General features: G+C 41.4%; 1 protein-coding gene across 3 annotated transcripts in view; it reads left to right on the forward strand.

Moving 5' to 3' along the window:
• LMNB1 (lamin B1) overlaps positions 1 to 17518 on the forward strand; it is a 67605-nt gene extending 50087 nt beyond the window's left edge. Inside the window, exons 7-12 of one of the 3 annotated variants that reach the window (XM_082380706.1) lie at positions 2232 to 2452; positions 3314 to 3539; positions 5166 to 5270; positions 8012 to 8131; positions 13383 to 13490; positions 16840 to 17518. In XM_082380706.1, the coding sequence (XP_082236832.1) occupies positions 2232 to 2452; positions 3314 to 3539; positions 5166 to 5270; positions 8012 to 8131; positions 13383 to 13490; positions 16840 to 16881 (822 nt within the window). In that variant the 3' untranslated portion in view covers positions 16882 to 17518. Of the gene's footprint in view, positions 1 to 2231; positions 2453 to 3313; positions 3540 to 5165; positions 5271 to 5510; positions 5555 to 8011; positions 8132 to 13382; positions 13491 to 16839 lie in introns of those variants that run through there. The other 2 variants (XM_082380707.1, XM_082380708.1) reach the window with 2 other exon arrangements.
• Positions 17519 to 27633: the final 10115 nt, after the last annotated feature.

Genomic DNA, 27633 nt, shown 5'->3' on the forward strand with positions numbered 1-27633 from the left:
CAGGGAAGTCCCTGGTTGATTATTTTTTAAATAACCTTTTTATTTTGGCATAATTGTAGATTTACAGAAAAGTTAGAAAGCTGGTACAGACAGTTCCCCTATCTCCCTCCCTGAGTTTTCCCCCATTGTTAGCATCTTAGGTGACTGTGGTTCATTTGTCAAAACTAAGACACTGACGTTGGTACGTTACTATCAACTAGACTCTAGGCTGTTTGGATTTTACCAGATTTTCTATTACTGTAGTTTTTGTGTTTTAGGATACCACAGGTCTCTGTAAGTCTCCTGTGGTCTGTGACAGTTTCTTAGGCTTTCTTTGTTTTTCATGACCTTGACAGTCTTGAGAAGAACTGGCCAGGTGTCCTGTAGACTGTCCCCCAATCTAAGTTTGTCTGGTGCTTTTCTCATGATCAGCCTGGGGTTACGGATTTTAAGTGCCCTTCTTGTTACATCATATCAGGGATTACGTGACATACACACAATGTCACTGGTGATGTTAACCCTCATCATTGATTAAGACGGTGTTTGCCAGGTTTCTCCACTGTTAAGTTACTATTTTTGCCTTTCCATACTCTGTTCTTGGGAAGCAAGTCACTAAGTCCATCCCACTCTCAAGGGTAAAGGGCAGGAATTTAGCTCCACATCCTGAAGAAAGTATTTACCTTTGTTAAATGGAATTCTTTTGTAAAGATTCATCTTTTTTTCCCCCTATTTGTATATTTATTTATTCATTCATTTGTTTATATCAGTATGGACTCATGGAAATGTTTTTATAATAATTATGGGCTGTAATCAGATACTACATTGTTTTATTGGCTCAGATTGTTCTAGCTTTGGCTATAAGGAGTTCTGTCAGATTGGCTACCATGTTCCCCCTTTTTTTGAGCACTTCTTTACTTTCTGGTTCTATAAGATGCTCTAGGCTCATCTTGTATTTTCCCTGCTCCAGCAGTAGAATCAGCTATTTCTGCAAGTGGCCCTCGTTCTTTTTATTGGAGAGTGGCATCTAGAAATTAAGATCTGGGCACTGAGTATGCTCATTGGTATTGGGGTGTCATTGCTTCTAGGCCTGCTTGTGGGCAGAGCTAGGTAATAAATGTGTATATGCTAACCCATGTTTACACATTTATCTGTAATTGTATCTGTGTCCACTTGTGTTTATAGTAAGGTAACCAAGAGTTTATACATATGTCTCTGACTCTAACCCTGTACCACTGGGTTCACTTTAGGCTTCCTTCCTTGCTTACCTGTAACTGCTCTCTGAGAGTAAGAAACCTGGTTTCTGCCATCCCGTTTACCTATTCGTCCAGCCCCAGTATACATGCAAAGCAGTTTCAAATTTTTTAATCTGTACCCCTGTGAGAAATAAATTCACTAACCTGGAGTGTAGTGTTTCTGCATAACATAGAGCTCCTTTTTATCTTTAGCCTTCTCGATTTAACTTTTGCACAGTATGTGCCCTTTCTCTCCTGCTTTGATGCGCAGGTACTTGTGATTTAAGGGCCTAAGCTATACATCAGTCTTTCTGAGTTGATTACCTTTGTAATTTTCTGAGGTTATGGAGATGAATTCTGTCTTGGAGAAATACAGATGAATAATACCTAGTGAACCACAGCGTTTCTAAGATGAACCTTCTGGTATAGGATGTGTGATTTTTCATTTTTTTAATACCAAATATGAAGTGTCTATGTTTACAATAATATTTCCAGACTACCGTATATCATATAGTCTTTGCATGCTGATTGAGCGTGGGAAAGAACAACAGTTCTAAAGTGGTAACCGGAATCACTTTTCTTCAGTTTCTGAATAGTTGCAGCAATTCTCCATAAGATACTAGGTTTCTTTTGTCAATGAGTTTTCTATCTTTTAATTCTTTACTTTTGTTACTTTATACTTTTGAGCTAAACGGTTTGTAGGGGAGCCAGACTTGACTTTTACTAAAACCACAGCTTACAATTTTGTTTTATTTGGTCAAGTAAAGAAAAATTATATGTACATTTATGACACATTTGATGAATATATCTTTTTCTAGCCTTTTTATAAGATAAAACTTTCCTGAGGGCTGTATCTTGTATTGGAGAAATTTTGGTTTTTAATTTCTTAAAATAAAAATTTTCTTGGATTCTGGTGTCAGAGATTGGATTTGTTCCAGTCCAGGAAATAGTTTAGAATAGCTGCCTTGTGCTAATGTTGGAATGTTCCTAGAAAGTAAATGTGTTCCCTTGAATCTTAAGTCTAGAGCATGTTTGGAGAGGATTCAAGAGTTGGAGGACTTGCTTGCTAAAGAAAGAGACAACTCTCGCCGCATGCTGTCTGACAAAGAGAGAGAGATGGCGGAAATCCGGGATCAGATGCAGCAACAGCTGAACGATTATGAACAACTTCTTGATGTAAAGTTGGCCCTGGACATGGAAATCAGTGCGTACAGGAAGCTCTTAGAAGGCGAAGAAGAGAGGTGAGTAACTTAGTTGTCACCCTACCTCATAGTCTGCTTTTTGCCCCCACCCTTTCTATTTAAAGAAAAGTAAATAGGTTTTTTGGTTTTTTTTAACAATTAAGGCAACTTTAAATATTTTCTTGTTTCTTTTAATACCTAGCTGTAGAGATAGGTAGTAATAGATCATACTTTTACCTCAACAGTAGAAGATGTTCAAGCAGTCTTATTATTTTAAATGCTGAACTCTGTCAGGATAGAGTTGAACTGTGTCAGGATAGAGTCTTTCCTTTGAGATTTAAAATGATAATTTTAATATGTTGCAAAATATCAGATTTGCTGAAAGAGACTTTATACTTATTTTTCAAATCTGGTTAGTGTATTAATCCTTTTATACCTTTTCTGAGAAAAAAGTTCCAAAGGGAAAGTGTCTGATTTAGAATAAAAGCCATTTAATTTCAGTATTGTATACATTGTGATTGTAATTTTGTAAAAAGAAAATGCAGGTATGAAAAACTTAAGGAAAGTATACTGAATGTAACAGGGGTTGTGGTAGGGTGGTGGTAGATGACATGTTCACCCCAATGTCCTCCCCTCATCTCCCCACCCCCTGGTTTTCCAAACTTCCTGCATTATGGTTATAGTCTATTCCTACCTCAAACATTCAAATAATACTTTTTTAAAGAGAAAAAAAAGTATTACGACAGTAGGCATTGTAGCACAAATAAGTTTCTCTTCGTTAAGATGTATGTTGGCTTTGTCTAACAGATTGTCATTAATGTTTTGCTTTAGTAATGCATGTGCAGGATATTAATAGCCTTTTTTTTAAGGTAGGAAGGGCATATGCGTTTCATAATTGGAGTGTTTTATTCCTCCATGTAGATTGAAGCTCTCTCCGAGCCCTTCTTCCCGTGTGACAGTATCACGCGCATCCTCGAGTCGCAGCGTGCGTACAACCAGAGGGAAGCGGAAGAGAGTGGACGTGGAAGAATCCGAGGCCAGCAGTAGTGTCAGCATCTCTCATTCTGCCTCAGCCACTGGGAATGTCTGCATTGAAGAGATAGATGTTGATGGGAAATTTATCCGCTTGAAGAACACTTCCGAACAGGTGGAAACACAGACCCCTTTTTGTCCAGTGTGGCTTTGCTGATTGGTGTCTTGCAATTGTAATAACTCCTCAGCCTTTATTTGGATTCAGTCTTCGTGGAATAAGAGTTTCCCTCTCCTTTTTAACCTAAATTCATGAAGTGTAGTATAAATTTAAATAGGAGGAGGAAGAGGGATGGTGCGCTTAGTAGTTTGAAGATTTTATTCTTTAGCGCTTCTTTAGAGAGCGAGGGCTTTTTTTCACATCTGGTCATTTTGTCACCGTGGCCTTCCTAAGGATGAATTATTAATATTCCCTGTCCTAGCCAGATTTGTGAAGAAGTTAGATTATGGGTATAGATGGTAGATATTCTTTCCCAGCTGTTAATTTTATGGAAGGAAGGAAGTATGAGCCCAGAGTCGGACACGTGTAGGGAGTGTTTTTCTCTCTAAATAAATGAATGAATAGTACTGATTTAATTTATATCAAGACTAGTATGAAGCCCTATATTGAAATTATTTGTTTAAAAGTAAACATAAAATATTCATAGCAGGGAATCCTGAACTTTTGCGCTGGGGCTTTCGAGAGCTCAGTAGTGGAGGTCTTGGGAAGACCCTGGCTAGGCATCATTGAGCTGGGGTCGTGAAGGGGTATCAGGTGATGCCAGAGGAAGGCAGGTCTGGGGTGTAGTGGGGATGCAGTGGGGTGGATGTCACTTCCAGAAGCATGTTCAGGATTTGTAAAATGTTTGTAAAATCACTCCTTTTCTCACCAAAGCTATTGAAACTATCTTGCATGTGGATGAATAAATACTTTGGATGGGCAAAGGAGCTTTAGCAGTTCTGATAATGGAAGACAATAGGTTCTAAGCCCTCTTAGTCACAACTTTAGAAACTAAAGAACAGAGTAGCCTCTGCTACTCCATTGCAGTAGTTTGGCTGTTTTTCAAAAGGCGTTGCTGTGCTTTGTGGAGCTATTCTGGAGCTGGCTCTCAGCCTTGTTTACTCCTGTCTTTGAGTTAGAGATGGATATAAATAAATTAATTCAGCTAATTGCTTTAATACCCTGCACGGTTCCTCAGGAGAGTCAGGCAGCTCTGGGCAGCCTGCGGGCCAGCGTTGAGAGCCAGCGCTTGGGACTGGCTCATTATGTCACTGACCATTTTTGAGCCCCTTATGCTTTAAGGTAGGAGTTAAATATGGGCAGAAGTGGTACAGATGGAGAAGAAAAAAGGCATATTTTCTTCCTTCTCTTTCCAAGCTTTATGTGTGTATATTTTAAAAGCTTAAAGCAATCAAAAATTAGATGTTTATAATGGTGGTTATGAAGCTAGATTATATTGTAAATTTAAATTATGTACCTGTTCTAGCGTTGAATATCACCATTTAATTTGGTTCACATCCCTTTTCTTGCAGTTTTGTCCTCTTTAAAATTAAACACCTTAATAATTAAAACTGCAGCATTGTCAAAGTTTCTGTTTTGCTGAATGACAAAACCATGTTTTCTTTTCATAGTAGGAAAATATGAACCATGGGAAGACAGTCGTAAAGTTGTCTTAGTTTAACTGCCTATGGATTGATTTATTTGATTACTCCATAACTTTTTGTATATTTGAAGTGACCTTGTTTTATTTTGTTCTTTCAATAGGATCAACCAATGGGAGGCTGGGAGATGATCAGAAAAATTGGAGACACATCAGTCAGTTACAAATATACCTCAAGATATGTGCTGAAGGCAGGCCAGACTGTTACAGTAAGTTAATTTAGTCATCATTTAATTTAACTTCATTGTCTTAACCAAAAGTTAAAGTAATTAAAACCATTTTGGCTTAAAGAGAAGCATTTTAAAAATGTGCATTAAAATGTTTTTGACATTATTAGGGAATTAAAGTGCTATTAAAGATTTTAAAAATTCTTTGTTATTGAGAGTGGTAATTGACTATTAAAAGTGAAAGAATTGACCTTTGAATTATTTTTATTTTATCTACTCCAGTAGAAATTAACAGCTGACACCCCCCCATCCCTAAAGAAGTTGAGGTGACTATCTCCTTTTGTCAATTCCTTTTTAAAAATATTAAATTCATGTTGAAGATTTTATGATTGATACAGACCTTACTAAGTGTTTAAGATCAAAGGCTCAAACAGGTTAGAACTTCTCTTTTAAAAAGTGTATTCATAGAACTTGCCACCACATTGTGAAAATATCAGATGCTAATTTTGTAATAACGGGTAAAAATTGGAACAGATATCCTAACCATGCTATCTTTTCTTCTCTTTAGTAATTATTGTAGTGAGAGAAAATTGCTCAGTCCTATTATGTGTCTTACAGAAGCTGCATAATGTGATGGAAAGAATCTGACATTTTTAATTCAGAAGATTCAGATTTGAGCGTGCCCTTTATCTCTTTAAAAGTATAAAACCACTATGCCAATCATCTGCTTTTTCCACTGGATACAGTTCCTCAGTGACTAAATAGATATATATATTCTATAGGTCTAGTGGAGAACTCAATTTTCACATAAAAAAATGTAAGGCATTTTTTTTTCCTTTGGTAGCTGGCATAAATGTGTTAAGCTCTTTGGAATGTGGTAATCATAAGTGATATTTCTGTAAAATTGTACAAGGCAGGGCAATAGCAAAGGTCAGTTTAAAACTCCAGAACAGAAGTAAGGGAACTACTATGTAATTTTAAATTTTCTTGTAGCCACATTAAAAACAAGTGAAAAAGAAAAATGTGAAATTAACTTTAGAACTATGTTTTAAATTTAACCCAATGTATCTAAAATATTATCATTTCAACATCTGATGAATATAAAAGTTATTAGATCACTTTAAAAAAAAATCTATTTATTTATTTATTTGGCTGCACTGGGTCTTAGTTGCGGCCCACTGGATCTTCGTTGCAGCATGCGGGATATTTAGTTGTGGCATGCAGGATCTTAGTTGCGGCATGCGGGATCTAGTTCCCTGACCAGGGATCGAACCCGGGCCCCCTGCTTTGGGAGCGTGGAGTCTAAACCACTGGACCACCAGGGAAGTCCCTTTTTTTTTTTTAAACTAAATCTTGACACTTCGAGATACCCTTACAGCACACCTCAGTTGGGACTAGCCGTGTTTCAAGTGCTCACAAGCCACATATGGCTACCATATTGAACGACACAGCTCTAGGACATATTAGTTTTAGGTTAAATTACCCAGTAAGGTTACTGACGTGTTACGATTATTATTAAACACTAAACCAACTGTATGAATCCATATGGACTAGTGAAAAGTATAGCTTGAGGTTAGATTAACATTCCACATAACCTGAAAGTCAGCCCAGATCCAGTTCTCTTTTCAGTTTTATCCTAGTAATGCTCCTTGCCCCTTTCCATTTATAATGGTGATGGAAGATCTGGAAGCTTCAAGTGAGCACTTTAAGAGGAAGGGGTCTCTCCTTATTAGTAATTGATAAGGTTTTCTCCCCATTTAAAAAAACACCTGCTTATACTATCTCCAGTCTTCATTCTGCCATCATATGGCCCTTTATATTGCAAGACAATTTATGGAGTACAAAACTTTGCTGTCTCTTTTCATATGGTCTTTTAGAAAGATCAGGACTGGTAGTAGTGTCCCTACAGGTGAGGACATAGAGGTTTGTAGAGGTGTAGTGTTACGTCCATGATACAAACCCAGGTTTTCTAACTCTCAAGTGTTCTCTGTTCTACCAATGCTCTTCTGCCAGTAAATACATAAAAAATGTTGCAGAATTTCCCTGCTTATGAAAAGGGAACTCTTTCTGTTTCTTTTGCCTATTTCTGTAGCAGTCATATTTTCCATTGAATAATGGGTTATTTGTCTGTTTCCTGAATTCTTTTTGGAATTCAGACTCAGACACTGGGGTATCATGACACTGTCTCTGGTTGGATATATACCACTTTCCATTAGAATATTCTAGATAGGCTGTCTGCTGCAGAGCTTTTGAGAGAAGTTAGTCATCTCAATTCCTGCTATAGGCAGCTGGAGGATACCATTGGAAGGGGTAGAAGGCTCATGAAGGATGGAAGGAAGGATGGCTCATGAAACCCGTAGAATAATAGAATGCTAACAGTGAGAGCTTATATTCATTGAGTCAGCCATCTCCTCCATGTGGGTAATCATTTTTCTTCACAACAGTCCCGTGTATTATCAGTACCATTTCTGTCCCATTGGAGGGTAAGTAAGGTAGCTTGCTCAAGGTGAGCTGGCATGTAGGCGAGCTAGGATGTGAATCTAGGCAACTTCACTTCAGAGTCCTGTGTGTCAACATTTTTATTTATCAGACTGGGAAGCTGAGGCCTAGCTAAGCTCTATGGGATATACAGCTAGTTAATATGGCAAGTCTAAAGCTAGGCCATAATTCTGGAACTTTTAGAATCAGTCCTCTTACAAGGTGTTAAAGTCTCATCATTATGTTGTTATTGGCACATGGGAGAGCTGGGCTCTGTGTAGACTGATTTCCTTTTTTCTTTCTAGATCTGGGCTGCAAATGCCGGTGTCACAGCCAGTCCTCCCACCGACCTCATCTGGAAGAACCAGAACTCTTGGGGCACTGGCGAAGATGTGAAGGTTATATTGAAAAATTCTCAGGGAGAGGTATGGTCATTTTATCGGTACCACCACAGTGTCAGTTTTTTTTTCTTCATTGAAGTATAGTTGACTTACAATGTTGTGTTAATTACTGCTGTACGGCAGAGTGATTCAGTTATACATAGATGTACATTTTTTTTTTTTGGCCACGCCACGCAGCCTGTGGGATCTTAGTTCCCCAACCAGGGATTGAACCCGGCCACTGGCAGTGAGAACGCGGAGTCCTAACCACTGGCCTGCCGGGGAATTCCTGTGTACATTCTTTTTTTAAAATACTTTTCCATTATGGTTTATCATAGGATATTGAATATAGTTCCCTGTGCTATGCAATAGGACCTTGTTGTTTATCTGTTTTATATATAATAGTTTGCATCTGCTCATCCCACCCTCCCACTCCATCCCTCCCCCAACCCCCACCCCCTTGGCAACCACCAGACTCTTCTCTATGTTCGTACCACAGTGTCAGTTTCACCTGAGAGTTCATCATGCAAGTGTGATTTCTTTTCAAAAATCAAATTTAAATGTGAAGTAACTGATTGCTTAAATCAGACCAAGGCTGCTGAGTCAATGAAAGTGATGCTAACTCCAGGTTTTAGGAATGAACTATGAGTGTCTTGTAGTTCTGGTTGTTAGCACAGGTTCCAGAGTCAGTCTGTGTCCTGTTTCTGTCTTCACTGCCCAGTGACTTTGTGACTTTGGGTAAGTTCCTTCACCTCTCTTAGTTTCATCATTTTAAAATGGAGATAATAATAATAAGATAATAATATAATGAGAATAATATAAATGAGACAATCCTTGGGAAATGGTCAGAATAGTATCTGGCCACTAGTAAATGCTTATGTTATTAACCTTGTTACTGGCTTTCAACATGCTCTTGAAACTGAGTTTAAGGATTGTGGAGTGTACATTTGCTTGATGTGTATATTTTCAACACGTCAGTCCTAGAACTCTTGTCAAAGAACCTTACCTACCCCCACTGTCACATAAAGACACTCCCAGATTCCCCCAGCCACGCACACATACCAAGAGATGAAAGTGTCTTCAAAGGATGGCGTGGTTTCAGGTCAAAGTACAGCATCTCCTTGGGGGTTCCTTCTCTGCTCCCATAGTGCCAGGCACAGACCTTGTCTAGCTTGTCATGTTGTCCTCTCTCACTAGGGTAATAATAAGCATGTCAAGGGCAAGGACCTGTTCTGATTTTTCCTGGCACATAATAGGCACTTAATGAGAAATTACTGGATAAAATTTTAGGAAAATCAAACATGGACCTTAAGTTCAGAGAAATAAAGTGTAATTAATAGCATTCATTCTGGGGGTCCGAGGTGTTTGCATACGAGAAGTCCTCTGCCCAGCCGTCTGCTGGTGTTTAGACTGCTCTTAATAAGGAATTCACTGTCTGCTGAATGAAGAATGCCCTTGATCTCAGACTGAGGCTGAAAATGAAAGGGCATCTGATGTTTTCCACTGTAAACCTCAGTACAGTTCACCTCCAAATACTTGCTAGGTTCTCAGGGTGTGGGCGTTTACAGATGCCTTCCAGAATTCACAGACTTCGAGGAGCCGAATCTCCTCCTGTTCTCTGTGTGGAGCCCTGCTTGCTTTTTGCCTTCGGCACTTTGGAATTCTTCCCAGTTGTCACCGGTGCTGCTGCCCAAGTGCTGAAATTACTGCAGCTCCTATGCTGGTAGTTCCTTCGACATCTGAAACTGGCAGAATACATGTCTCTTTCAAAACAGTGTTACGAGTGGCGATTTGCCCAGATTGAAAAGCATGGTTTTAAGGGGCCATGGTAGATGAAATAGGTTTTCGTGAACCATGGAATCTTGTCACCACCTTTTTCTGTGTGAAAATATGTTCCAAGTTAGAAACGATCTTATAGGAGGATATTTGGAATACAGCGAGTTTAAAAGTGCACAAAATAGATACAAGTGAAAAAGTAGATGCCATGACATGGGATATGTCTGGAGGTCGTATTACCAGTGATGTTTCAATTAAGCTGAATGAAGCTCAGGTTTCCCTTCATAATTCAAACCACTGAATTCTATAATGGATTATTTGGTTGGTTTGTTTTCCTGTTCTTTTAATAAACTTCTGCATTCTACTTGTTAGGCTCTATGAAGTGACCTCTGTCAGAAATGAGGAAAGTATTATGAATACAGTTCTTATTTCTGTGATTGTCAGGCAAGTACTTTTGGCATTTATTCATTTAATTTTGTGAGACCATGTTTATTAATAGGTCCCAGACCATATTTATAATAATTCATAATTACCACCATAAAGACCACTTTCCTGTAAGACTGTAGGTAATTGGCTTAAGTCAGTTTAATTTTTTTACATATATTTTCTGGCTGAGACATTGGCGATATCAGGAAACCCAATTAAACTGGCTTTAAAATAATGGGAATATATGAGTTCACAAAACCAACCATCCAGAGATAGTGGACTTGATCCATTGGCTCACCCAGTGTCCCCAAGGATCTTTCTGTTGTCTGTTTCCTGAGTGTCTCCCTCACGGATGCAAGATAGCTGCTGGCTGCTCTCGGAGGTGCATCATTCTAGGTTTACTTGTCGTGGGCAAGAGCATTGTGCCTAGTCCGGTCCTCGTCTGGGCTTTGCTCTCGTAGTACCAGCCTGGGTCACGTGCCCACCTCTGAGCCAGTTCCTGGAGTCAAGAGAACAGAGTTAGAGCTTGAGCCTTCTCCATGGCTAGATCACACTCAGCTTGTGACACACATGTCACATCTCCATGGGAGAGAGGGTACCCAGGTAACAGTGGGGGCTCTTACTGAGAAATGGCCGGGGAGGGGTGGTCCTAGGGATGAAAAACAGCAAATGTCACCATGGAAAAATAAAATTTTTTTTAATGAGGGAAATAAAAAATAAAGCAGTCTCTCTGTACCTTCTAGAATATAGGCATCACTGAAATTTTTGTATATGGAGATGATCACTTATGTATACAGAGATATTCTAGTTTAACAGTCAGCTCCTTCATCAACAAAAACTGCCTTGATTTTTAGTATTTGCTGAACTGTGGTGATTTCAGGCTACCCACACGATGTGACTGAGCACAGAGTTGAAGAGGCAGCACGTGAGCTGGCGCTAGCTGGCCCTGCTGCACTGCTGGGGAGATGGGTGTACCTTTATGTGCCCAGGGCTTTACCCAGGCAGACCCATGGCATGTTGATAAAGACCATTTATGTGTGCCTTCCAGGGCACTTGATAGTGTTGGGTGTCTTGCTGAGAGGAGTTTTTTTGGTAAAGACGTTTGTCTTTTAGCACCTTGACTAATAATTTCCTGGGCCTAAACCTCCCAGCAACTTTTGGTTCTAAATTTGTTTTATTATTTTTCTATTTAAATTTGTCGACATTTATTTAGCTCACTTATATTCCATACAGGCTTTCTGCATTAGATTAACTGATTTTTAAATGTTGTCAAATGAAAAGTGCTTAACACCAGGCTTACATTAAAGTCAGTTATGCTGAAGTAATTCATAATTAATGAAGTTGGGCAAGTTGCTGTTTTCTAAGCTCATTTGAGGCTCATAGTCTGGTGTTTCATCACGAGCTCTAAGAGCCAGTGTTTCCATGTGGGATGTATACACTGTCATGAGTTGCTAGAAGCTGAAATGTGAGAATTCTATAACAGATTTTATTTGACTTTTCTTTCCTCATTTTAAGATGAGTTGAGGGAAGTTAGGTACTCCGAAAACTTTTTGGGAATTTTTTTTCTGTTTTGTATGCCATCATCCCCCAATGGATATCTTAGTTCAAAGAGTTGTAATTGATCTAAGGATTCACATGCTTTTTTATTAGTACTAATTTGGTTAAAGCAAATGTTATTTGTGAAAAGACTATTTGTGTGTATAAACACAGACTGATCTCACAGAATTGAAGTTTCTGGCTAATTCAGACTCAAAATGGTCCATCTTCCTCGGCCGTGCAACAATAATCAAAATTCCCTACAAAATACTACTGTACTACCTTACTTCATTTATAAAATATATATGTGGACACGTTGTAAATAGAACTCTCATTTCTCTGTCACTGTTCTCTGGTTTTCTTCCTCTGCCGTTTTAAACTAGCTGGTCTGTGTTAAATTTCAGGTAAGCTTTTACTGACATGATTTTAGTGTCTTCATCTGGAGTTATCTTTTTTGAGTAACCTTAGGACATGCATGGTACAGAGTACAATTAGATGCTCTGCAGCACTCTAGGACACACTCATTTACTTGCTGCTGGATCATCAAGTTAGCCTTGTGCTTGAACAGAAACACTGCTGCATTTGTGCGAGTCAGCATTCTCTAGAGGAAAGTCATTTGTATTTGCGCCTTTCAGTAGAAAATGGAAATGGTTACTTTCTGTTATGCCTCCAGTGAATAATAGGAGATCTGTTTTTTTGTGCAGAGTACATTGGAACTTCACTAGTATGTTATTAGTAAATAGTGTTCCTGTGTCTTGATTGTTTCATTCAAGAGGAACTAGCTGCTGAAGGAATGAAAGTTTGTCCTTTTCATCTCTCTCATCAGGTGGTCCTCTTGCCACCGAGGTCCCTGAGAGCACAGCAGTTAGCCTCTGACTTCATTTTATTCAGCATTTATTTAGCACCTTCTCTTTGCTAGGAGCCAAGATCTTTAAGCTGAATTCATGTTGAGTGTTATGAAGAATTTAGTGTGGCAAATCATTTACAGAATTCTTAGTAACAGAATGGGATAAAAAGCAGTGGAAACTTCTCAGCAGGTATTTCAAATTGGATACCAGTAGCTTCCCTGCAGGGAATATTGAAAATCTAAGAACTGCTACTAATTATGCAAAGATTCCTGTTCAGTAGCTGAAGCTACTGATGAGCCACTTAAAAAAAAAAAAAAAAAAGTCCCTGATGTAAGAATGCTGTTTCTTAAATTTACGCAAAGAAAAGATGTCGCCCTCCCACAGTCTTCATGATTTTTAAGTATAGTGGGTTTTTTTTAATTAATTAATTTATTTTTTATTTTTGGCTGCGTTGGTCTTTGTTGCTGCGCGCCGGCTTCCTCTAGTTGTGGTGAGCGGGGGCTACTCTTCGTTGCAGCGCGCGGGCTTCTCATTGTGGTGGCTTCCCTTGTTGTGGCGCACGGGCTTAGCTGCTCCACGGCATGTGGGATCTTCCGGGACCAGGGATCGAACCCGTGTCCCCCACATTGGCAGGCGGATTCTTAACTACTGCACAACCAGGGAAATCCCAAAGTATAGTGTTTTAACTTAAATCAAACTCTTGTGTTTAGGAGGTTGCTCAAAGAAGTACAGTCTTCAAAACAACCATACCTGAAGAGGAAGAGGAGGAGGAAGAAACAGCTGAAGTGGCTGTCGAGGAAGAACTTTTCCACCAGCAGGTATTACTTTAATACATGTCTTTTAAATTTTATTAACAGAATTACATGAAAACCAAAACCAATAGTGGAGCTTGTTTTTTTCCCTATTACTTGATAAACTAAGTCAGTGATCTACCAAGTGGGGTTTGTTTTTCCTGAGGGGATCTTCAAGATACAGTACATTCGGGTACTGGAAGAAAATGTTAGCACTTCCTTTTTAAAACTTATTTCTCATATCAAATTTCAGTTTTGTCTTTTGTTTTATAATGTATATAATATGTTATGGTAGGACATGTATGCCACATAAATAAGTATGTATGGATTGGAATGCATGCTAAGAATTATTTATTGAAGGGTTCTTTGATTGAGTTTAGATGACTAAATTGGAGCAGGTATCTGCATATAAACTTAAAAAAAACAAAGAGTAGGGACTTCCCTGGTGGCACAGTGGTTAAGAATCCACCTGCCAATGCTGGGGACATGGGTTTGAGCCCTGATCAGGGAAGATCCCACATGCTGCAGAGCAACTAAGCCTGTGAGCCACAACTACTGAGCCTGTGCTCTAGAGCCCGCCAGCCACAACTACTGAGCCCGCACGCTGCAACTACTGAAGCCCACGTGCCTAGAGCCCGTGCTCTGCAACAAGAGAAGCCACCGCAATGAGAAGCCCATGCACCGCAACCAAGAGTAGCCCCTGCTTGCTGCAACTAGAGAGAAAAGCCCATGTGCAGCAACAAAGACCCAACACAGCCAAAAAATAAATAAAATTAAATTAAAAAAAAAATCATTACCTGATTTAAAAAAAAAAAAGAGTAATGTTCAACTTCAGTGTGAAGCAAAATTCTTGCTGTCTTAAGTTTTTAATCATTTAATTGCAAGATAGATTTTAGCTGATGCTTGGACTTTTGAGAGTCCTTGAAATAAAGAAGCTCCAAATTTGATTTTAATTAATTAAATTGCAATTATTAATAAGTAATGAGCCTTCAGTTTATATTCTCAAGCTGTTCAAGTCTGATCATTCATCAAAATTCCTACCCTTATCCTTATAAGACGTCGTCACCATGTCTCCAGATTTATAAATCTGTTTGTTTTGCTTAATTAGCCCCAATCCTACTCCAAATAAACATTCTCTTATGTGTTCAGCCTCCAGAGTTGAGAACCACTTGAGGTGGGTTATGGTAGAATGAATTTTTGGCATGGATACTTCCTCATAAATTTTGGAGGAATATTTAAGAACAGGTGTTTTATACTTGGCTTTAACAAGAAACAGGTACAAGATCCATTTCCTGCCCTTATTTGAAACATTATGATGACTGGAAGTAAAATAACAACATAAGAGATATCTCAGGGTGCCAGACTAGTGGTTCAGAGCATGGGTTGTAGCACGTCAGATGCTGGAGAAGCCTCTTTAGGCCACCAGAACAGTTGAGAAGATCTCTGGAAAATAGGCTTGTCCAGTATTTTGAAGGATGGGCAATTATTTGAGTATTAGAAGGCAGACGGTAGTGTTCTGTGGTTGTTTGAATTATCTGTTGCTACATTAGGAGGCCACCTTAAATTAAAACTCAGTGACTTAAAACTGATTTCTTAATTCCTATGACTCTGTGGTTTGACTGGGCTCAACTGGGCAGTTCATTTGTTCCGCACGATGGAGAGTGAAGTCAGTCATGCAGTTGCATTCAGCTGGAAGCTTGGCTGGGGCTGGAATGTTCTCCATGTCTTTTTCTATGTGGTTTCTTATCACTTGGTGGTTTAGCCCAACCTTCTTTACAACATGGCAGCTGGCTTCCAAGAGAGTGAAAACGGAAAGCATTAGATTTCTTAAAGGCCCATAGTCTCTTAGTCAAGGTAGGTCATAGGCCAGCTTCAATTCCAGGGGAGGGTAAATAGTCTCCACCTCATAATGGGAGGAGTGGCAAAGAATTTATCATGATCTTTAATTCATCACAGGGTATATGTCAAGACTTGAGCACCAAGTATATCTGTCCATCCAGTTGTGTTTGTAGGGTGTGAGTGAGAGATAAGTGAAGTGGGGAGGTTGGTGTTAAATCAGCATAGTCTGGAATGTCTAGGGAAGGAGCTTCTCCACACTTTGGAACAAGGAGAAGTTGAGACAGTATCAGAGGGATGACTGTAGAAGGGAGATTGCAGACACACTGAGAGACTATACAAATAGAGATTCATTAATTAAGGCATAGTGACCGAACTTGAGGGGGAGAAGAAAAAAAATCAAAGATGTACGAGGTTTTTAGCTTTTGTGATCAGAAGAAATAATGATATCAAAGTTCAAAAGAGGGACGGTGGAAGGATGGATCAGCTATTTTGACTTCATATTAGAGAATGAATCCAGTGGCCTCTCAAGTTGATTAGAAGTCTTTCTGGTTGACCTTCAAGAAACCAATTTCAGTTTAGTCAAGTGGTGTTTCACAGTCGTGTTGTGAGATTTTAAGGAATTAGTGAGTGATAAAGAAATGGGTAGAGGGAGCCATTTTGACTTCACATTTGAAGACGAACCCAATGCAGATGCTTCAGGATATGAAAGCTGAGGATCCAGCAAGCCGTACTCCCTGATGTGGTTGCTCAGAATGCCGTCCACTGAGCTCCTGTTTCCTAAGTTACCAAACGGTGTTAGTGAATAGGAGTTTTCAACTTCAGCTGCTTATTAGAATTTCTTAGGGAGTGTTAAAATTACGTATAAATACTCTTCCCCAGTTAAATGAGAAATTCTCATTTATTTTTTAAGATTTATTTATTTATTTATTTATGGCTGCGTTGGGTCTTTGTTGCTGCGTGCGGGTTTTCTCTAGTTAAAGCGAGCGGGGGCTGCTCTTGGTTGCGGTGTGCGGGCTTCTCATTGCAGTGGCTTCTCTTGTTGCGGAGCACAGGCTCTAGGTGCGAGGGCTTCAGTAGTTGTGGCATGCGGGCTCAGCAGTTGTGGCTTGTGGGCTCTAGAGCACAGGCTCAGTAGTTGTGGCACACGGGCTTACCTGCTCGGTGGCATGTGGGATCTTCCCGGACCAGGGCTCAAACCTGTCCCCTGCATTGGCAGGCGGATTCTTCACCACTGTGCCACAAGAGAAGTCCGAAATCAGAAATTCTCATTTAATTGATCTAGGGACCTAGATCAGAATTTTGTTTTAAGAACTCCTCAGGATCTGAATGTGCAGCTAGAGTTGAGAATCACTGTTCTGGAATTTGTTGGAGTATTCTAGGGGAGAAGTCCATAAGAGAAGGTTAAAAAGGATAAGTGAGAAGTAATAAACATCCATTTGAAGTTAGGTAATAATGAATTTGTAGTATCTCTGCCTTATTTTAAAATACCGTGATCCATTTTCTTAGCACTAATTCTTTTTTCTGTTTTCCTCATCAGGGAGCCCCAAGAGGTTCCAATAGAAGCTGTGCAATTATGTAAACTTCTCACGTCAACTGTCTTCCTCAAAATAAAGAAATATGGTAATCCTTACCTACATGCAGTGCAGAGCCTTCTCAGAAGCACAGAATATTTTTATATTTCCTTTATGTGAATTTTTAAGCTGCGAATCTGATGGCCTTAATTTCCTTTTTTGACACTGAACGTTTTGTAAAAGAAATCATATCCATACACTTTGTTGCAAGATGTGAATTATTGACACTGAACTGTGTACTGTTTGAAAAGGGTCCCTCAAATTTTTTGACATTTTTTTTGTATGTGTGTGTTTTTTTTTAAGTTCTAATGAGGAGGGGAGGGTAAATAAACCACTGTGTGTCTGGGTTTAATTTGAAGATTGCTCCATCTAGATTAGCAATCTGCTCTTGATTATTCTCTGCTATATATAACGGTGCTGTGAGGGAAGGGAAAAGCATTTTTCAATATATTGAACTTTTGTACTGAATTTTTTTGTAATAAACTATCAAGGCTACAAAAAATTTTTTTAAATAGAAAAGAGAAATTTTGTAAGAAGGCAGTATTAATCTAATCATCATGTAAGCACTCTGGATGAAGGATTCCACAAAACTTTGTTTTATGGTTACTTCTTCTCTTAGATTCTTAATTTGCAAGGGGAATGGGGGGAGGGGGGTGAGGGGGGAGGGAAGGGTTTCTCCTAAAACGCATTAGTTGTGTTTTTTAAGATAGTGTAACTTGCTTAAATTTCTTATGTGACATTAACAAATAAAAAGCTGTTTTTAATATTAATCTGCTGTCTTTTAACTTTAGAAATGTTTTGGGGGAGAAAAGCGTTGTTTCAGTTTTACTTTTGATAAAAATAATTTGGCTTCTTGTTTGAACTAGATTTTTCTTTAAGGCTCTGACAATGGGGAATATAAACACACAAACTATTTTGGGGTCTCCCCTGTTTTCAGTACTCTGTTGTCATTAATAATAGCACTAATAAAAGCAATAATAATGCTAATTTTTTGGAGCCAGACACCATGCTCAGTGCTTTATATTTTTTAGCTTATTAACAATAAGACCTTTCAAAATCTCTTTAAGAAAGCCATTTGGGAACATTAGGGACAGTGGGAGAAATTGGGGAAGACACTCCTTTTAAAGGAAAAAAATGGAGGTAATACTTCTAGAATCTAGTTTTACTGTCTTTTAAAATACAGAAGAGACACTGATTAAAAGAGTACAGTATGAATGATAGAAAATAGGTGTGTGCTGTGTGGAGTAGTTATGTATGGTGGTAACTAGGGTGTCATTTTTTACGCATTTGGAGAATTTATCTTGTGATTGCTTTAGCTAAGTGAGTTAGTTCATCTTGTAGAAAGTAGAATATCCAAACCATCCCTAGAATGAACCGTTGATAACAATTCAGAAGCCAATCCAGAGTCAGTGTTTGCTTTTCTCTTAAAATATTCCTGCAGTAAGCTGCACAAAGACTAGCAACTTACTTGAAAATAACTCACAAAGTCCCAGAATTACTGTGCTCTGCAGATTTACTGCATTCTCTGATGCCGCCGGAGACACAAGATAAATGCTGGGTTAGAAATTCTGTTTATTCTGTGAAGCAGATAAAATGATAACTTCTCCACACAGATTTATCTTCAGAATGAGAATGGCAGTGCAGAGTGTGGCCCAACTAGGTTGTGAAAAGTGTTGCCACAAGATAGGGTTCTTGCCATCAAAATTCATTCTAGGTACTTTATTGCCAGATAAATTGGGTTATAGGAATCACTTTAATTAGTTAGGCATTAAGAAACTTTGGCAGTTTTAATACAGAGGAATATTATATACTCTAGTGAAATTTAGAGTAAGAACCCAGGACTCAGTTAATACATAGCTGGGTGCCTCTGAATATGTGGCAGGAGATTGTTGAGTCGATTTAAGCTGACAGACTTTACACTAAATAGAAGTTTTCTGAAAGGGAGCTGCACCTACACCTGTTCCCACAGAGCATCTGGGAGGCAGAGGCTCAAAGGCTGCCTCTCTGTAGTAAGTGCATCTCCCCATCAGTGGAGGCTACGGCTGCGTATCTGCATTATTGAACTGTTTCATAACAAGTGTGAAAATTTCCCCCCTTATTTCATCTGCAGTGGTCTAGTTTCACCACTATGTTTAGATACAGATTGATTTTCCTCTTGTTCAGCTCTCACCTCAGGGTTTTTGACTAAGAGAATTCTGGATGTTCGTATTTTGTTGAATATTAGCTCATCCCTGTTCGCTGTTCTTCTCTTCTGGGATTTCTTTTAGCCTTACATTGAACCTATCCTCTGTCATATGTTTTAGGTTTCTTTGTGCTGTATTCTTGGTTACTTAGTATTTATCTCACTAATTATGTTCTCAGCCCTATCTAATCTGTTTATCCCATTTGTTGTAGCTTCCAGTTTCGTTAACTGTACTTTTCTTTTCTGAAATTGTGCTTGATTCTTTTTCATATGTGCCTGTCCTCTTTTCATCTTTGTGCTGTATTCTCAGTTACTTAGTATTTATCTCACTAATTATGTTCTCAGCCCTGTCTAATCTGTTTATCCCATTTGTTGTAGCTTCTAGTTTCATTAACTGTACTTTTCATTTCTGAAATTGTGCTTGATTCTTTTTCAAAATTTGCCTGTCCTCTTTTCAACTTTTTTTTTTTTTTTTTTTTACTATAGTTCTCATCTTTTAACAAGGTCATTTTCATCATACTTATAGTCTCTAGTCTGTGTTCTTGAGTATGCTCATTTTTTTTCTCTCAGCTGCAGAAAAATTATTGGTGGTTTGCTTCCTCGTGGAGTTTTTAGGATTGTGAACTTATCTCCAGTAAGGGCTGTTTATTTTATGAGTTGTCCCTGTCCCAGGGTTTTGCTACAGAGTAACTTGGAGGTTTCCTGTGCTGTCTCCCCAGTGATGAGGTGGTGTAGTGGTCTGGACCTCCGTTGCTGTTTCTCACCTTGTGGTGGTGAAGGTCCACTAGGACAGTTGTGCCAAGTGTTCGCTGGTTCTTGCAGGTGACTTCCACGTGCAGTTCCCCGGCCCCAGCAGGAGCTGGGATTTGCTCTGGGCCGGCAGGCGGTCCGTGTTCTGCTTGCCTGGGCTGTGGGCTGCACGGCGCGGTTCTGTGCTTTGTGCACCGGGCCCTCTTCCTTGCATGGACTTAAAGCCACGTTTCCTGTCCCCATCTCCAGCCCCCGAGGCTTCTCCTTAAGACTTTGAGTTCTTTGTTCCCTTATGGCACCTGGGCATTTCTTGTTTTTTTTAGGCTTAGTCCTAGATTAAAACAAAGATTAGTTCTAGTTTATCAATTTTATAGTGGAAGGAAGGGGTCATCTTGGCCAGTTCATTCCACCATCATACACACATACAAATAAATGCACATTTATTTTCATATGTGTGTAGTTTTAAGAGATACAGTTATGCTAAATCATGTTCCTTTGGGTTTCAGTTTCTTACCCATCATCCCTTTTACCAAATCTTAAATTACAAAGAAATTTATTTGAATGCCCCTTCTATTCCTGGCCAAATCACATGTTTAACACAAAGTGAGAAATTGAAGAGATGCTTTGATCCACGCTTCTGGATCATTGGCTTCTGAACAAAATGCAGATCTTTTTAGTTCCACTGCATGAAGTAGCGGCATGGATGTGAATTTTAGGAGGTAGCACCAGAGGAGAATGACTCTTAGGGTTCAAACTTTTGAGCCCCTGAAGCAAAGTTCTGGAATTTCCATGATATTTACCTGGCAAAACCCAGAATTCTGAAATTGGGACTGACTCCTTCCCTTCCTACCAAAAAAAGGCACTGAAAGAGGTGGTATTTAGGATTCGGTTTCTCTGCCATTTGTCTACCTTACTAAAGGGACATTCAGAACAAAGTTGATGGGAATGAGGGAAATATTTAGGCAAAATACATGTAAAGCTCACAGAGGTCACAGTTCAAGTTGGAGAGGGAGCTTCACATTAACATGCTGAATGGGAAGAACAGTGAATTAATGCAGACAGGACTGGGAGTGGATGCGGCTTTGCTGTTCTGGAAGGTTAGATCGCGGGCGGAGGACAATCACAGAAGTCCCCTGGGAGCCAGTTTGCCCTGGAGACATGCACCCGACAGCGGGGAGTCACCTCACTCCCTACCTCCTATCCTCGCTTTCACCGTACGTATGTTTCCTTTACTTTAACAGCACAGTAAATCCTGTCTTCTGCTGATGTTCCTCAAGAGACAAAATGCACCTCTCAGTTTAAGGAGACAGCTTGTTCAGTAGCTTGATTACTTATAACAATAAAACACATTCATGTGGATTTATTATGTGAGTGCCCCAGTCTGTGTACCTTAATGATTTCTCTGCATTTTGTATACCATTTTCTTGATATTGGTGTTGATTTCTGTGGTTTAAAACATCATCCTCACCTGCCTTTTAAGCCTTCTTTCCCGCAGCTTGTGTGCCCTAATGCCCTTTGCCACTAGCATCTGCCAGCCTTCTGACCTTCTCCATGCGTCCGGCTTACAGCAGACCTCGCCATACAGCTGTAATAGTTGGGGGCGGGTACCTTCCCTAGTCTTTGTTTTTCTTCAGTGCTTTGTGACTCAATGTGGATAATTATTTTCAGACTGTCTGGTTTGGCCTGTTAAATACGCTTGGGTATTTCCACAACCCCCTGCATATAATCCTGTGTCCTATGATGTAAGTTAGCCACGAGTGTTAGCTAAGTGTCCATTGTGTGACCACACCAGAGGCACATGTCTCCAGATAGCAGGTCTCACTCTGGCAGAAACCGGCTTTCTAGCTTAGTGGCCAAGAGCGGTCTTAGAGACAATGATCTTAGATCATTGTTGTGGTTTCCAAACTCCCAAGTCCCAGGTCACTTGTTCCCCTCGTCCTTCTCATTCTCTCTCCATTCTCTGTTCGTGAGCCAGGGAGCCTCCCAGCTCACCCCCGCCTTTAACAAGCACTGCTTTTTGACTTAGGCCCTGGCAGCTGGTCCATTCTCTTCTGAAGCCTGGGATCGTGACCCAGCCTTGCTCTTCGCTGCCAGCTCCCCACTCCTTTGTTATGCTGCCTTCCAACCCGTGTCAAGAGGACTGAACCCAAGCTCTTTCTAGGGCCAGAATTTTTCTCTGAACCATTTTCCCAGGTGCCGATTTCTCTTTAAGTTTTTGTCCTGCTAAGAGAAAAATTGTTAGGAAGTTTGAACTTTGCAAAAACGAGCTGAAAACATTCACTGAGTGCCTGTTGCCTAGTTTTCATTCTATGTCATGAAAGAAATAGTGAGCCTGGACTGAACTCTGAGAGGTGCGGCCATGGGGTCACCAGGACTCAGTGCTTATGTTTACAAATCTGGGCGGGATCCTTTTGTGGAGAAGGAAGGGTTTGGGCATCAGAGGGGGGATGACTCAGGGTGCCTCATACCAGAAGCTCCTGTAGGAACCTGAAGCAGTGCCTTTAGTTGTGTCGGGCACCTGGGGAACTTTGGGAACCCAACCGAGAGGAATGGGCAGGGCCAGGTCCTGGCTGTGCAGTGCTGCTCTCGCGCTGTGTGGGGGGCACAGGATATCACGTGTTGGTCTCTTGCTTACACATGGAATAGTTTCAATCTCATACGGGAGGAGGAACGACCCGTAAAGAGGAAGGAGGGAGAAAGTGGAAGGATTAGACGTTTGTTGAATGTTCACACAGCCAGGCACTCTGCTCAGGGTCGTCACACCAAACGTTAACTCACTTGAAGCTCGTAGTACCACACTGGGCAAGTGGTGTTATCCTTGTTCTGCAGATCGGGCAACTCTCCCAGAGGTTAACTCATTCATTCATTCTTTCAACGACTGTTCACTGGGGGATTTAGTTTTGCCAGGCATTGCCTAGCCAGCAGCTGGAATACCAAGATGAGAGATCCTGTGGTTTTCTTGGGAACTCAGTCTGATTGCCCAGGCCACCATCATCTTTTTTTTTTTTTTTGTCTGCACGGCTTGTGGGATCCTAGTTCTCCCACTAGGGATCGAACCCGAGCCCCCTGCAGTGGAAGCGCTGAGTCTTAACCACTGGACTGCCAGGGGATTCCCCAGGCTACCAACTTCAGCAGCTCTGCCTATTCTACTGTCCCAGGCAGCTGTTAGGAAATAATGTACATAGCTAGTATACCATTGACAATGGTACTACTCATTGTCAACAATGAATGGGAACAATTCCAGCTGTCAGGTGACTCCCAAATCCCTATTTTAAATCTCTGTTGTTTCTGATGTTCTTCAAATTAATGTCAAGGTTAATAAATATTACTTGCATGCTGCAGTTTAGAAAATGCTTTCATGTAGATTAGCTGATGTGCCTTAGTCAGGAGTGGGCGGGGGATTCTGCTTTCTTTCCAGAGCTCAAGCTTGTGCTCATTCTGTCTTCCTCACTCTGCGCTGCATTTACCCTCTCCCATGAAACTGCAGGTTACAGCCTGGGTGGACTGCCCTTTCCTGAACTGGCTACGTTTTAAGATGTGTTTTTCCTGACATCAGGGAGCTGATTAATTGTTCTGGTTTCAAGTCTCCTGTGGGGTCACCCTTAAGTAAGCTAAGCAGGGGTGGTAAGGGGCTTAACGAGTAGTTGAAAGCAGGCTGGGCCTCAGGGAAGCAACATGTTAGTGACAGATCTGGGAGTTGTTGAAAGTGGCCCAGAGAGTGTGCACACACCCCCCATTTATCCTAGTGGGCAGTAGGGGCTGTGAATGACTTGAATTACTAGAACTGTGATTCAGCTCTGATTGCAGAGGAGGTAAAAAAAATTTTTTTTAACGATAGAGAATTAACTCTTATTTAAAACATGCCAAGTGTCGTCATGGGTTATGTCCCAAATTTGTACTTTCCCACATGGATGGTCCTTCTCCACAGACAGGCTGTAAATAGAAGAAAGAACAGCATTGTTTCTGCCTTTGAACTATCTCTGTGAATGGAAAACCCCTGATAGGAGCGGCATTAGTGACACTAAGTTGCTGGCACTTAATGGTGTGATCCTGAAAAAGCTAACATTCCTGTTTCTCAATTTCCTTGTCTGTAAATTAAGACTAAAAGAAAAAAAAAAGTCCTATTAGAGAGTTGATGGGAGAATTATATTAGAGCACGTAGAAAGATCATACCAATGTGGTAGGTCTAAAATACATAGGAATTTTAAACTAATGATTACTTCAAATATTTTGATTAGGGGAATTGGGAAGTAAGGTGAGACTTTGGTTTTGAAATGGGAGGTTGTTCATTGTTCTTAGTGTACGTAAGTCTACAAGTGAAGATGGTGTTAGAGCTAACACTTGTGGTCAATTGAGTGGTTAAACAAGGAAAGCCATTGAGAATACTGGAGGCGCCACATTTTATTCATCTCATGAATAAATATTAATTTCAACAAACATTTATTCAGCACTTACCAAGTGCCATGCTGTGTACTAGGCACTGGCAAGTGCAACGCTGAGTAAAAGGAAATCTTGTCCTGACCCTGATGGAGCTTACAGCTCAGTGTGGGCCTCAATCAAATAATCACACAAAGGTGGAAAACCACAGCTGTGGTAAGTGCTCTTCTAGAAGGAAAGCACCACACACAGCAGGTTTCCCGTAAGAGACCAGGAGCAACTGGTCCCCCATAAGAGGAGGTAGGAAGGAGGCACTTGGGAACTCTGGTTTTAAACAACAGGGGCGGAGGTGCCAATGTGGCCAACACGTCACAGATTGACAAAGATGCCCGTGACTGTCAAGGGGCCCCCTGTGCTCAGGGCTCATGGGAAATGGAGAGGATTTCTGGAACGTTTTCGCAATCACTTCCCGGTTCTCCACCGAGACCCGAACGCTGAGAAAATCTTCTGGCTCGCTCCAGTTGGCCGCCCTTCTCGGAGCGCTCTCCTGGCGCAGGGCCTGCGCGCCGCCGAAGCCGCGCTGTGCTCCCAGCTGCCCTCGAATGCACGCTGCGCACCGACTTGCTGTGGTTGATCCACGGAACTGAGGAGACAGGATCTCGCTTGTCCTTGATGTGGTGTCTGTGGGTTGATTTCAGACTTTCATTTAAATAAATAATTCAAGCCTTCAGCTGGGAAAGGGGTTGCTACATCGCAGGGCAAGGCCTCTGGCTGCTAAAGCAGCACGTGACCAGCCAGGGGGACTTCCCCCGCCTCCCCGCCCAGGGTGCTGGGAGAAGTAACTATGGGTCTTTGGCAGCTCTTTCCCAAAGTGCATGATGAAGGTTGGGAAACACTGAATTATGAAATAAAGGAAGGCAGTCGGCGTGCTTCTGTCATCCTTGGCTCATGCATCCTAAGTTAGTTATGAGCTCAGCCTTGTGATGGTGTATCACAGGCTGCCTTGCGATTCTTCAGCAAGTTTTTTTCAGTGTGTTCTCATCAACAGACTCAGGAGGCAGGAGCTGACCTGTGAGTGACTCTGGGTGGTTATAACTGGGAAACAAGTCAATGCTCACCCATGCTGTCTCGGCGGGAAATGAGGAAATGGACAGGATTCCGGAAGGCTGTTGTTTGAAGAGGCTCGTTCAGTTCCAAGAATACAGGGGAGGAGCAAGAAATGTGAAGGTGTTTACTACCCATTCATGGACTCACACGGAAATTGTCCCCATCTGGGGCCTGTGACCCCTGTTATGTCAGAAGAGCTACCGGGAAGTTGTGGAGACAGATGTGTCCTCCCCTCCTCTCTAATGCCCTGACCTGGGCGGACATACGGCCACTTCTTTCCTGAGTCTTCCAGGGTCGACTTTTGCTTCTCAGAGCTGCTGCCTCGTTCTTTTTCCTCCTCAGATCACTGTGTTCCAGGCACTTCTTCCCTGAGTGGTGCTGAACTCAGGAGTGGGGCGGGGGACGGAGAGGGAGGAGGGGGTTTCAGAGGATGTCACCTTGAGACACACTGATACTGACAACGGAAAGAGTTGGCCTGTCCCAGGATTCTCTTAATGCTGTGTGTGTGAGACAGGGTTTTTTTGTTTTTTTAAATTTTTATTGGAGTACAGCTGATTTACAATGTTATGTTAGTTTCAGGTGTACAGCAAAGTGAATCAGTTATACATATACATATAGCCATATATCTTTTTTAGATTCTTTTCCCATACAGGCCATTACAGAGTACTGAGTAGAGTTCCCTGTGCTATACAGCAGGTCCTTATTAGTTATCGATATTATATATAGTAGTGTGTATATGTCATTCCCAATCTCCCAATTTATCCCTCACCCTTTACCCCCCTGGTAACCATAAGTTTATTTTCTACAACTGTGACTCTATTTCTGTTTTGTAAATAAGTTCATTTGTACCATTTTCTAAAGATTCCACATATAAGTGATATCATATGATATTTGTCTTTCTCTGTGTGACAGGGGTTTTTAATGTGCGCCTGTGCACGCATGTGTGTGTCTGTGGGAGCGTATTTTCTGGTTCACAATTACTTCTTAAACTGCTAAGTTTTCCTCTAGGAGAAGTACCCCAGTTTTGGTCCTCTGTCTAGATGTTGTTAACTCATTTTGGACCACAGAGGGCGTTCGATTCACAAAGCTTTCTCCTCATTTTGTCCTTTGGATGGCAAGTCTCTCTTATGCCCCGGGGCCCACCAGACACATCCTCCTTGTCCCCTGTGGGGAGGGATCAATAAGATGTGCCCTCACAGGGGCTGGGTTTTTCTGTCCACCTGGGAAGCCTGGCAGGGGTCGGGGCAGACCCGCCCGCCTGCCCTTGCACCTGCTTCCGGCCCTCGGAGCGCCCCGCACTGCCCGGCTTGACGTGGGGACGCGGAGAGAACGCCGAGAACCAGCTCGTGAAAATCACTCTCTCACTACGAACCCCACCCCCGGCCCCCAAACCCAGCTGGGCGCGTGCCAGGCTTCCGGGGCGCTTGCGTCCTGTCTCCGGGGCGTGGAGGCCTCTGCAGCCGTAGGCCTGGCTGATGGGTGACAGCTCACCGGCGCCTCCCAGTCTCAACTGGGCGTGGGGTTTTTAAACAGACGCGCCGAGGACGGTCGGGCTTCTATCTGTGCCCGAAAGCATCGTTCGTGGCACAGAACCTGAGGCTGCTTCTCCCCCATGCCGCCTCCTCTGAGTATCACTGCGCCGTCCGGCAGAGTTTCACTCCAGCGTGGCAAACAGCAAAGTAGTTGACCTCGGCGTGTATAACATCACTAAGGAAAATGACCAACCTTGACCCTACAGCCTCTGATTCAGGCCCATCCTTGGTCTCTCCTGTTCTTGCGGAGCCGCTCACTCCTGCGGCGCCAGCTCCAGACCACTGCTCCCTGCCGAGCCGGGAAGCCTTTTAAGAGTTTGTGTCAGGCAGTTGTGCCCTACTACTTTTTTTTTTTTTTTAATTAATTAATTAATTAATTAATTTATTTATGGCTGTTTTGGGTCTTCGTTTCTGTGTGAGGGCTTTCTCTAGTTGCGGCAAGTGGGGGCCACTCTTCATCGCGGTGCGCGGGCCTCTCTTGTTGTGGAGCACAGGCTCCAGACGCGCAGGCTCAGTAGTTGTGGCTCACGGGCCCAGCCGCTCCACGGCATGTGGGATCTTCCCAGACCAGGGCTCGAACCCGTGTCCCCTGCATTGGCAGGCAGATTCTCAACCACTGCGCCACCAGGGAAGCCCAACTTTTTTTTTTTTCTAATAAATTTTTACAATGGAAAAGTTTAAACCTATATAAAAGTGGAGAGGATGGTATAATGAACCCCGTGTACCCATCACCCCGTTTCAACCATGATCCACATCCGGCCAGTCTTGTGTCTTTCATACTCCCCGACTCTGCTCTGCCGTCCAGTGGAATC

The sequence above is a fragment of the Balaenoptera borealis genome (assembly GCF_965194805.1).
Source record: "Balaenoptera borealis genome assembly, chromosome: 2".
NCBI classification, from domain to species: Eukaryota; Metazoa; Chordata; class Mammalia; order Artiodactyla; family Balaenopteridae; genus Balaenoptera; species Balaenoptera borealis.